The sequence below is a fragment of the Marmota monax genome, unplaced genomic scaffold (genome assembly GCF_021218885.2).
Source record: "Marmota monax isolate L192 unplaced genomic scaffold, Marmota_monax_Labrador192_F-V1.1 WCK01_AAM20220418_F8-fsc00037, whole genome shotgun sequence".
NCBI lineage: Eukaryota > Metazoa > Chordata > Mammalia > Rodentia > Sciuridae > Marmota > Marmota monax.
Window position 1 is genome coordinate 6,799,647 of NW_026693245.1, and position 13,348 is coordinate 6,812,994.

A 13,348-nucleotide genomic window follows, 5' to 3' on the forward strand; every position below is an offset into this window, starting at 1 on the left:
CTTCTTGAATGAATTCACCTACTAATCACTTAGTCAAAGCTTCAAGGTGACCTTGAAAATCTTGCAGGCAATCCACTTAAAGGCTGATTTTTTGTTTTATTTTGTTTTAGGTTACTCTTCTATTAGTTGTGTAGTCAAGTTGCAAGGGCTACATGTCAGAATAATACCAGCCCCTTAATATCTCAACTATCAATTAATTCAGCCACTCCTAAGGAAGTAAGGATTAATGAAGATTCTACTTAGGTCCAATATAATGCATTATAAAACTTTAAAAAATGTTTCAGATTCAGCATGCTCCAGGTGAAATATTTCACTTCTACATATATCTCATATTAACATTATACATTAAACATAATAAACATTATGTTAACAACATAGGTATAAAATCTAGAAATATCTACAATGGCCCACTAACTTTAGTATGCTTTCAGATACAGTGCAACTGACTTCATCCAATACCTGAACCCTGATCTCCAGCGGGGCCAGGTGACAACTCTAGGAAAGGAGAGGAAGGCATTGAGCTGAAAGGATAGGACTGAGACCAGAAAGACTAACCTAACCAGTGAGGAATTGGTGGACATTTGTCTTTCTTACCAGTGTCCTTCTAGCACACTCTCTCCATATAGGCCAAGGAATAGGAGCTAAATAACAGGAGATTCCTAAAGTGGATGTGGCTATCTTATAGTTCCCAGCCAGAGAGTACATGCAGAATCTTCCTTGTGATATTTCTTGGAAGACAAGGATGGATGTCTGGCACAGAACAGATATTCAATATGTATTTATTGAATAAACGAGTTTCTTAGGTAAAAATTGTTTTCAACAGATAGGTTTTTCTTTTTGTCACAGAAAATAGGAAAACTTTTAACCTAATTGTCTGAAACTACAGTTTTTGTTCTTATTAGGCAAATGCTAATTTTATGATGATGCCCATTGCCCAAAGTAGGCCAATATTTTATTACTTTAAGAACTGTAATAGCTCAATAAAGCTGGAAAATCTTTCATAAAAAATTGTATGGGGGACTGGGGATGTGGCTCAAGTGGTAGCGCACTCGCCTGGCATGTGCGGGGCACTGGGTTCGATCCTCAGCACCACATAAAAATAAAATAAAAGATGTTGTGTCCACCGAAAACTAAAAAACAAATATTATAAAATTCTCTATCTCTCTCTTAAGAAAAAAAATTGTATGGGATTTATACTCAAATCTATCAAAACACCATATGTAGGTTGACTAATCAAAAATTTGATCATTGTTTAGTATAAGAAGGAAAACTATCCTGAAAATGCTTTAATAAATAATCATATAATTTCTCTTACATTAATTTCCTTAATATAATTTGTTTAAATAACTATGGGTCAAATTTTAAAAATCAACTAACATATTAACACAAACCAATGAGGTGTTGCTAGTTAGGCGGGTAGCTAGGTTCAATAATTTTATATTGACTTGTATATTAATAAATATTAATAACTAATAAGACAGAATATTATGGTATAATTACAGATTCCAAAATACTAAAAGTCTTTGCAATATAAAATATTTTAGGTATTATTTAATTTTTAAAAACAAAAAAGTACTATTTTTTTACTTTTGAAAATCATGGGTTTATTTAGGTTTATTTTTTTAAAATATGTATGTTCTGAAAATATATAACATACAATATCAAAACTGACAATGACTTTCCAGTTCGACCAATATTTCCAAAATATACCCTGATATTAACACCATCAATGCAATGGCATGGAAGTAGTGAGGAGGGGGCCATACTTCAATGAGATTTGAGTTTCAATTGAAAATTAGTCATGAAGGGATATGATATATCTCCACAGTCATCTCTCAATTATCACAGTTCTTCCCTATTGCTAGCCCTAAGTAATCCCTCATCCTACATATCCACGTATTTTGCTTTCTTTTTTGCCATTTGTCCCATAAACTTCAGTAAACTGTGGAGAAGAAAGATCAAAATGTGATCAACAATAGAAGTTTACTAAATGTAGGATTCAGTGCTCGAAAAAACGTAAGTGATTAACTGTTGGTTGCCCAAAAGCATTCTTTGTTTCTTTTCCAAGATGATGATGATTCTTCATATAGTTCCTAAAAAACAGAACCAAAATAGGTACTCCAAATAGATCATTTTAATAAATAAAAATATATTTGAATAAATTAGACAAATGAATAACATATTTATTTCAACCTGCTCCACTTTTAATAATCCAATCAACATTTTTATGTAAGGCACTGAGAACAGAAAAGTGAATACACATGTTCCCTACACTTAAGAACTCCCAACCCTAATTGGAGGAATGAGAGCCCAGAAGCTCTATCAAGACAAAGTACAACTACAGGAGGAAATAAGTAATTAATTCCACTCAGGCCATAACAAGAGACATCAGTTTATGCAAGGGAACATAGAAAGTTGTTACTTTTAAACATTTTTTATTTCCAACACACCTACTACCTTACATTGCTAAGCAGTACACTTTTCCAAAGGGAAATGGGATATTCCATTAGTTGTGAAAGCAGCTAACGCACTCTGGTATGAAAGGCTCAGTACAGTATGAGCCTACCTGCCGGCTACTTTCTTATATCTCAGATGATCTCCAAGCCTAGAGGCTAGATTGAGACTAGATTTCAGATCCCTGTAGAAGGAGGGGAGAGAACACACTGCTTTCTTTTCCCACCCTAGTCAGAACCCCTATGGAGGGGATTCCAAAGTCAACTGACTTTAAGTTCATTCACTGTAGTTTTCAGCTCCAGGATCTCTCTCTTTTTTCAAAATTGTTTTCATTATTTCAATTTCTTTGTTAAATTTTCTGATAAATTTCTGAATTGCTTTTCTGAATTCTTTTGGAGCTGAGTTTCCTCAAAACAGCCATTTTGCATTCTTGGTCTGAATGGCCTCTCAGCTCCATCTAATGAAGACTGGGCACTTGTATCCTGTTGGTTCCATTTGGTGAGCTTATCATTCCCTGTAAGCTCTTAACTCTCATGGACATAATCACTGAATACACACAATTCCCCCAACCCTCTACAGAGAGAGAAAAGCAAATAGAAAACCCAGCTGGTCCTTAAAGCCTAAAAATGACAGTATGTCTCAACTCCTGCCCTTTGCCTTTACTTCCTGGGGCTACCCCCTCTTCTACTTTCTGTTGGCTCACTGTGAACTCCTTTATCCTTGGTAAAGAAAGCCATCCCTGCTGCCTAGGCTGGAAGCTCATTTTGAAATGCCTTTCCTACCTCTCCTTCTTCCAGGGCCTGCCTTAGGCTCTGTAAAAAGCCTATGATTGCCTTGTTCATAGCAAAGCAACAATACATCTGGGCTTTACTAAGCTTCCTTTCATATATCCTATCCTCTAATCCCCAACTATTTCCTAAAATCTGAAACCTAATAATACATTTTAGATTTTATTCAGAAAATTAGGATATGAAACTCCTTAGGCCCTGGCTCAGAGTCCTACTTGCTCATCTTTCCTACTGACTGAGGCCAGAAGCTCCTAAAAGGACAGAAGACTCACCCTTTAAAGCCTTGGCCCTCTCCTCTCCTCTGCTCTTCTGATCCCCTGAGCTGCTCATTAATTCCTCAGCTTTGCCAATAGCCATACTGCTATGGGCAACTCTGTGGTTAGAAGTATAATTACACGTGTTTATAAATACAGAACAATGCCACTGTTAATGCTCCTAAACCAGGGGAGAAATTAGAGGAGTTTAGAATGCTCTATTTAAATAGAGAAATGCTTGTGCTTGACTTATTGACAAAAAATAAGCTATGATTTTCTATTTATGCTTTTAAATTCACTCACTATGCATTTCTCAGAGACAGCAATATCTAACCCTTTTATTTATTTCTTTCATATAAAGAAGAAGCTTTAGAAAAAGCTCTTTTGCCCTGAGGAATTTCTATTTTAGCCATTGCCTAAGTAGTCAGAGACTATGTACAACTCTGCAAAAGAAAGACCCTCTAATTGAAGGGGATTCTTCCAAGGGAATACTTCACCCATGAATCCCAGAGAACACTGCTGAATCCCAGAGAACACTGCTGAATCTCAGAGAACACTGCCGTCTACAAATTCTAACTGCTTCTGCTTGCTGGGCCTGCTTTGTGCCATGCATTCTTTGGGGCCTGTGTTTGTCAAGCTTAACAAACTTGGAAGGGAGATATACATAAATGTTCTGTTTTACATATAAAGAAAACAAGATTCAATTATTAAGGAAAGTGCATAAGTACAAATTGTGTCTGTTTTCCTATTCCCCATGCTTTATCAAAGAATTCCTAAGAAAAATAATATCCACATGGCAAAATAAGGCAACTTCTTAACCTACCTTTTTCCATATGGGCACCCTGGCTTTTAAAGTGTCAATGGCATAGGTGACAGCTTCAAGGGATGCAGCCCTGTGGGCTGAGGACACAGCAATAATTATGCTTGCTTCAGACACTGGAACCAAACTTAAAAAAGATGATGAAAAAAATTACCATCACCTCCTAATATGCATGTAGGAAAAAATCCAGTTATACATTAGAACATATGGTAGTTCTATTTAAAACATCCAATTTAATTAGAAAACAGTAATTCATTCCAGTTGTGTTCAGCAGAGGGGATGCTGAGGCTGATATTGTGGCCAATTTGTTAGCAACTATCCACAAATCCCCTTTGTAAAGGACTAAGAAAAAAAAAGAGTCCTTTTGTTGACCCAATAAATATCTGACTCTAACAAAGCACACTGCCAGGTAACTCCTAAAGCTACAAAGTTGATTTATTATTTAAATAATAAATAGCAAACGATATTAAGGAATAGGCTGATCATGCTTGTTATTAATAAAAATACTGGTTATTAACAAAAGTATAATTAACAACAAAATAACAACATAACAGATATAGGCTTAACTGCTGATTCTTTTTAAAGTTTTGCACTCTAATCTTTTTAGTTTTATAAAAAGGCAAATTACTTCAATGATTCAGATCTATAACAGATTCTTATATAAACAGAGTGCAGACCATAAGACAACTCTCAAAAGACCTCAAGGACTTTAACATAGGCTCTTAGCCCCAGGGTCTGAAAATCTTGGCACATTTGCACTTTGTTACAGCAAAAGAGACAGTAAGGGCTCTCCAAAATTACAACCCAACAAGTAGCCTTTAAGGTACTGGGAACTATCTTCATTGTCCTCCAGAAAAATATTCAAACCTTCCTCTTATGGTAACATAGGACTCCTAAGATTACAGAAACAGCATTCGTACAAATATGGAAAACAATCATGCTCAACTTCAAAACTGGTAAAGAAAATCATACCCAAGTCTATGGAACACTGCTATGTGCTTGACTGGCCATTTCTGCCTAATGTGACTACAAATTTTTCTGATTTCATTTTCTGCCATTGGTAGATATGCTTCATATTCTAAGCTAATGACTTTTTTTCCTTCAAAGTTATTTCTTGTAGTCCCTAGAAAAAAAAAAAAAGAAGAAACAATTAGGCTTTCCCCGGACAATAGAAATAACACATTAACAGAATTTAAAAGGATTATGGTTGAGTTAAAAGGATTATATTTAAATTGTAAATAAACAGCATAAATTTTTGTCTGAAAATTGCTTTGAAATTTCCTAAGAACAAAACTTGATTAGGAAAATCACAGATAATCATCCCAAAAATGTTAAGGAAATAAGAGAACACTGATTAAGCAAGCTTACTGAAAACAATTGCATGACAAAACAGGCTATATTACTTTTATGAATAATAGCATTTGACATTTAAAAAAAAATTTTTGTTTTTAGAATTATAATCAAGTATATGTTTTACTCAACATTTGGAAAATATACAACTTTCTCTCCTAGCAATGACTTCTATCATACCCTTTTAATGCCTGGTATTTTGATATAGGTTAATCTGAAGGTTATTAAAATAAACAAAATGAACACTAAAACAATTTCTACCCATTTTCATGGGTAATCACGGTTTATCGCTCAAAGTCCTCTGACTATTAATGCTGAAGAGGGACAGCCCTAACTGATTTCTACTGCCACGTGCAGTCAATAGACACTGTTAAAATACAACTCACCTACAAACAGGGATATTGCCCCACAGAGAGGAGATGTCACTAACTGGGAGACATCATCCACAGAAAGTTTCTCAGCAGTAAATTTTATTATATCTTTAGATGTCTCTTCAACTTTGTCCATATCTTTTCTGGAAAGAAGATATTAATAAACTTTAGTACAAATACTAGAAGCAAAACCCTCAACTTATGAACTGTTTATATTTTCTCTACATCAGATGTGTTAGGAGACATGATTGATCTGGGTGATAAAAACAAGCAAATGTAAAATTTTAGTATAACTGCTATATTCATAAATAGCCCTAATGAATCAGGCATGTGTAAAAAGTAATTCAATATAAGTATGGTCACTGTAATGTAACACAGCTCTTCTGTCAATTTATTGCAACTCTGCAATTGCTACCTGTATCTTCCATCATGGTATAGTTGAAATATTACCACCTTTGCCTTCATTCAATTCACCTCTAATCACTATGTAACCAAGCACCACACCCAGACTGCCTTTTCCTTTATCCAAAAAGAAGACAGGGAAAGCAAAAGTGACAGTGACTTCCACAGGAACTTCGTTGCTTTCACACTGAGGTATGACCCCAGTTAAGTAATAGAAGAAATAGAGAATAAACTGTACACCTTTTACCCAGGTGTTGTACAAAGGCTTTTGCATGTATTTTGCATTTAATTCATCAAACAGTATTACATATACAGTGTCAGAGACTGTGACATTAGTTACAGACCCAGGGGTTGGGGGATCACAGGCCCAGCTGGGTGTGCTAGCGCATGCCTGTAATCCCAGTAACTCAGCAGGCTCAGGCAGGAGGATCACAAGTTCAAAGCCAGCCTCAGCAACTGGCAAGATGTTAAGCAACTCCATGAGACCCCATCTCTAAATAAAATACAAAATAGGGCTGGAGATGTGGCTCAGTACTTGAATGCCCCTGAGTTTAATCCCCAGTACCCGCCCCCCCCCCAAAAAAAAAATCATAGGCTTCTGTCATCAGGATGTTGTATCCCAAGGGAAGAAACAAAGTAATAAAGAAGAATCATAAATGGGGATAACTTACGGAAATAAACAGGTTCTGAGACAAAGTGTGGGGGCTATTAGAGAAAAGGGATCCCAAAGGTCTCCTTCAAGAGGGAAGATTTCAAAGGGAGACCTAAAAGACAAGAAGGCAGCCATGTGATGAAATGGGATAGATCCCCAAATAAAGAGACGGGACTAGCAAATGTGAAGGTTCTGGAACAAGAAAGAGTTTGATACATTCAGAACCTCCAGGAGACCTAAGCACAGTGAGCAAAGGAGAGAGGAAGACCTGAGGCTGGACAGGGAGGTAGGACCTTCCAGACCCTGAGAAGTATGATTACAAATCCTGGAGATTTCACCTTAATTGAAAAATGAAAGGAGGCTTAGAGAAATTATGGACTCTTCAAGGTGCTGAAATTCTAACAAAGAACTCTCAGTAAACCTAATTTATATTACCTTATCTCCTTCTAACTCCTGAAAAGTACAATTACTTATATATGCCACTAGTTTCCAGGGCATTTCAAATGCTGTATGTGCCACAGAAGCTTCTTACACCTGTTCTTCTTGCTTTTAAACAGGTAACCAAAATGTGATATCTGTGCTCCAAATCATAGTACACTCTCAAAAACTTTTTACTGTACAAGACTACTAAAACCTAACTAGCAGATTCTAAAATTTCATAACATAAATCCTGACAAAAGTATCCACATAATATGCAATGCTGTTGAGTAATCTTTCTAATCTTTCCAAAGAACAGCTACAGTCATTACACACACACACAAACACACATACACACACACACCTTTCATGGCAGTCTATTGTGTTCTGAATAAATTCCAAGCTCTGAAAACCAGCATTTTAGAATCTTCTAAAATCACAATGGTGATAAGGTAATTACAGTGTGCATATAAAACTGAGATGCATATCTAACAAAGAATTTGTTAGATACCAGATGAAGGTATGAGAAAGGTCCCTAAATGTAGCCATGCTGGGCAATCCACTGTACAGACTAATTCTGCAATTTTTTGTGGCACTGCCCTCTGAGAAAGTTGGGAAAAGTGGGCAAAAAATTAAATAGGAGTTCTTGGCTTGCTCCTTTCTCTAATGGAACCAAGGTTTGCCATTGAGTATGATGTTTACTATTGATTTTGGATAAAATCCCTATCAAAGTTACATCTTTTTTTCTTTCCAAAGAGTTTTTAATCAGGAATGATTGATTTCTACCTCATTTTATTATTCAGTTGGCAATAAAGTAAGCTTCATTCTGTCTCTTTATACATAAGAAAAGCATGATATCTCACACTATATTGAAGAATGTTCTTACACTTCGACCTACTCCAATATGGATTAAGTTACTTGGAAAGACTAAGATTTAGCAGATGTCAATGGATACACCTATACACAGCTATAACAACAGAACTATTCCTTTATACTTCCACAATGGTAAGTTTTCTTTTCAGGCACAGTGATCTTTTGATCTTCTAGCTGTGTAATTTTCCTACATTTCTCTGCACCCCACAAAAGCTATTATCTAGTATTCTTAAGTACATTTGTTAAAAAAAAAAAGTACAGAGTTCAATAATATGAATTCCAATTTGGCTCTGCCACTTATTAGATATGTGACCAAAGGCAAATTTTTTGTAACTTCTCTGAATTTCAGTTTTTCCACCAGTAAAATATGTATATCAATACTTTAGTCTAGCACTGTGCCCAACACACAAAATATCTCAATAAAATATGTTAAATGAATATAATGATCACATGTAAACCGCTTAAAATAGAGTTGATGCAAGGATGGTAGGGAGGTATTTAAAATTATATCAAGAAAGAGCAACAGTATCAACAAAGAATTGGTACAAGCCAGGCATGATGGCGCATGCCAGTAATCCCAGCAGCTTGGAAGTCTAAGGCAGGAGGATCACAAGTTCAAAGCCAGCCTCAGCAACTTAGCAAGTCCCGAAGCAATTTAGGGTAACCCTGTCTCAAATTAAAAAAAATAAAAAGGGCTGAAGACACGGCTCAGTGGTTGCGTGTCCTTGGGTTCAATCCCCAATACAGGAAAAAAGAAAAAAATGAACTGGTGCAATTACAAAGAATATACTGTAACAACAAACCACATACAAGTTATCATCTGTTCGACCCTTCCCCAGAAGACTCATTAAGAAAAACAAATCTCACATACCTAGATAGTTCAAAAGCACTACCCTCCACTAATGGGGGGGATAATGGCAATTTCGTCTCCTGGGTGAAGGAGGAGGAGCTGGTCTCCCAGCTCTACATATTCTTGACGAACTGCGAATATCACTTGATTTCTAACATCAGCCAATCTGGAGGAGAAAAAGTTTGGTGAGAAGTATCAAGGTGTGATAGGCATCAAATCTCTTCAGCTGTATTATTAAAGACATTGCATAAATATTACTATATGAAACATCACCTGCAAAGTTACTAATTAAGTCATACTCTTTGGAGAAAGGATCCAACCACTGAAGAACACACTTATTCGTTGCAAAGAACACATTAAAATGCTAACAACTCTTTAATGAATGCTGTAAACAAACAAAAACTACACTAGTGGCAACATTCACACCAAAAATTTTCTAATCAGAACATGGGCTTTCCATTGGTCTTTGGTCTAAGTATACTAAGTAGAACTAGGACGTTTCCTATAAGATCAAGTTTCTGCCCACAAGCAGGTTAAAGGTAAAATAGTATAGAGGCTACTTACTGATTTCACTGAATGAAGGGCAATTTAGGAAATCAAGAAAGGGAGGTTTCCTTTTGAACACACAATGTCCAAGTCTTTGTGTATACTGTTTTTGTTACTGGCGATCAGACCCAGAGCCTCATCAAGCTTGATGAGCTACACCCACCGACCTCAGAAGTCTTTTTTTAACATAGCCCTAGGACTTCCAAGTCTATATAGACTTCAGTGGCACTACTACTATTTCCGGAACATCCTCAAATAAGTCACTTTCTTTTTTTTTTTTGTTCCAAAAGTGATTTGAGGTGAGAATGACAGCAATAAAATTACTGGTTTTCAAGAATCTGGGAAAACAAATCAAATATTGCAAAACTCAATTCCAGTAGCATTTAGAGTTTGTGGTAACTCATTTTTCTTTTAATCTTAGAAACTTCTATTTTGAGTATTCTAAAGAGAGAAAAGGACAAAAAAGATTACAGCATGTTTTTAAACAATAAAATTTTCATTTAGTGTTATAAAAATGCAGAATCTATAATTGCAATAAAATTGTAGATTACTAAATTTTTTATTATTACAATTGTAGATTATGAAAATAATTATAGATTATATAACCATATCTGTCTGGAAGTATCCCAGTTTACTGTGACTTTTTAATAAATTATCTTTAACTTTCCTTAAAGAATGGTGCATTTCTAAATACTAGAGTTTAAGTTTTCAGGAGTAGATCCAGAAAAATATAACTAAAAATCCCTTTTGATATTGCACATGGAAATCAAAATTAACCATTTTTACTTCTATCATTTATATTTTATTTACATAATACTTCTATGAAATATTTACATTTTACAATATTAAAAAGTATTAATCACATGCATTCTACAAATTTTTAATTACCCAGGATGCCGAGTTTCTATTTCATGCCACAGTTGCAATGCTTTTATTTCTTGCGGCACAGAAATGGTCTCTGAACGAACTCCTGTTATTTCAGCACTTTTTGCAAAATATAATATTTCAACCTGAAAGGAAAGAAAATGATTTTAATAATAACTCATAGTCCTTTTCTGACTGTTCATACTGATGTTTTCTCCTTTTCCAAATGTATTATTAAAAAAAAATTTTATGTTAGATAAAATTTGAAAACCCATAAAAAGCAGCATCTCTACAAGCTCAAATTTTGGAAAATTTTTATGTTTTAAACACAACTCAGTAATGGATGGTTTTTGGTTTTGATTTCCCATTAAGCCCATATTCAGTTGACATAAAAGAATATCATTTTTTTTCAAACTGAACAAATGTCTGAGTCAAGAGATGAATTACACAAATGACTGAATCAACAAATGGCTTGTTTTCAAGGTTGCCAAATGACCTTTGATTCCATTCTACATTACATTGATCCAGCCATCACGGAAGATCAAGTTATGCAACATACAAATCCTGACATTTACATAAAGCAAGCAGGTTTGAAATACCAGATAAACTGGTATTTCCTAAGAGAAACCTGTGCAATAGGCCCGTTACTAAGGGATCTGACCAAGTATAGCCACCTGTCACTCAGCACTGATTATTCTCTATGAAATATTGACAGGTTTTGCCAACAATCTAGGGATTGTAAATCCATCGGTGAGGCGCAATTCTTCCCAAGAATTCTTAATTAAGTGCATTTTTAAAAATTAAAGAGGTATCTTGGTCAAACTAATACTCTGAGAAAGAGAGCTGTAAAAAAAAAAAAAGTTCACGCGCCTTCAGAAACGAACGGGTTCTGAACGCCCTGATCTGTGTACCAACAGTTCGTGAAGTGGACTTGACTTTTGTTGGGGTGGCAGGAGCAAAGCCCTCAAAGAAAAAGACCACCTTGGCGGTAGCGGCCCTGGACCCAAGGCGCAGGCCAGGATGGGCGTCCGTGAGGAGCGAGGAATGGAAAAAGGTCATCCTGATCCAGGCTGGGTCTGTGGCGGGAGAGGTGGGGCAGGCACCCTGGCAAGTTCGTTCGCCCACTCTTCCCCCTTACCTGGCATCGCGGCACCATCCCGGCAAGGACACCTTGCTCAAATTAGACCCGCTAAGGCGGAGCCGGACCGACTCACGGCGCAGGCGCAACCGGATGGCATCCCGCAAAGAGCATGCGCACGACTAGCTCCGCCCCGTTGTTCCGCAGCCCGGGACCCCTGTTCCTACAGCTTACTGCTCCGCAAAAAGTTAAGTTTCCTCCCGCGAAGACTAAGTGTGGATGTGCTAAAAGAGGTGTCCCTACGTGACCTTCTCTCCGGAGAAAGGTCGTGGAGCAGCAGAGCAGACGCTGTACTCGCCCGGACACTTGCCATAACCCAGCAGAGTTCAGGTTTCGCTTTGACATCTTCATACCGCTATTCAGTTTATGATCAGTGTTTCTTACAAACTCAGAGTATTACCTTATCAGAGCCTTCGAACCGTATCAGATTAGTAGTTACTGCTCATTAGCTTCCCAGGTGACCCAGACCAGTCCCAGGAAATGTAACATCTGTGCCTAGTATTATACTTGGTATACGGAGTTATCATTAATATTTAAGACTTTCCGTCCGGGACTGTAAGCTGCAAGGGGAGGGACACTTACATCACCTAACTGTAAGCAATTTAAAGCAGAGTCCTTGTGGGAATGAAGTTGGGAATGAATAACATGAGGATAAATTACTGAGAGGCTAATGAGCAGTAACTACCAATCTGATAGGGTTCGAATGCTCTGATACGGTTCGAATGCTCTGATAAGGTAATACACTAAATTTGTAAGAAACACTGAACATAAACTGAATAGCGGTATTAAGATGTCAAAGCGAAGCCTAAGGTGAACCTGAACTCTGCTGGGTTATTGCAGGTGTCCGAGCTAGTACAGCGTCTGCTCTGCTGCACCACGACTGTGCTAAGTCTCACCGAGATGTTTGTGCCAAATCTACTAGAATTGTACAAGCAAATGACCTTGTCAGGATGAGAGTGAGGTCATTTCGCTTACCTGTGCCAAGCATATAAAGCAGCATTATGAGTTCGAAGAAGGAAAAACAGTTTGCAACTCAGGTGTACCCTGGGCAAGAAAGGAGGTGGTGGGAAGTGAGACTGGTGATACCATTGCAGGAAAAATTGGCAAGCACTGACATATACACATACACACACACAAACACAAACTCACACACATACTTTTATTTTCCGGGTAAAATTGATAAACATCAAGGATGTAGAATTACATCCACATCCATACCGAAAAACAAGGGAAAGATTGTTAGGGGCCAGACTGTATGGGCAATAACCAAACAGATTCCATTTTACCGTGAGACTCCATGTCATGTAAGAAATGCTTCTCCCATGGGAAAGCCCCACTTCTGCTCCCATTAATAGTTACCTAGCATAACATACTTGGCAACACAAAATATCAATTCTTATAAAACGTAAAATTGTTCTCTTTGGTTTCCATTTTTCATGGGTGATATAGCTTGTCAGAGATTGATTGTCTAGATGTTAGTAACCATTCTCTAACTTGTACTCAACTATGGTCATTTTGACCCATTTCCCTTCTGCTTGTTTGCTACTGTGCCAACCTGGAAAGTCCTGT

At 36.8% G+C, this 13,348-nt stretch overlaps 1 protein-coding gene across 1 annotated transcript; it reads right to left on the reverse strand.

The window, feature by feature from the left end:
* Positions 1-763: 763 nt before the first annotated feature.
* Mocs2 (molybdenum cofactor synthesis 2) lies at positions 764-9,273 on the reverse strand. The gene is made up of 6 exons (XM_046456277.2): positions 9,253-9,273; positions 7,111-7,203; positions 6,053-6,180; positions 5,289-5,439; positions 4,320-4,443; positions 764-2,093 (listed from the first exon to the last, which is right to left on the reverse strand). Exons 3-6 carry the CDS (start codon positions 6,171-6,173, stop codon positions 2,025-2,027), a joined length of 465 nt encoding a protein of 154 aa, XP_046312233.2. The 5' UTR covers positions 6,174-6,180; positions 7,111-7,203; positions 9,253-9,273; the 3' UTR covers positions 764-2,024.
* Positions 9,274-13,348: the final 4,075 nt, after the last annotated feature.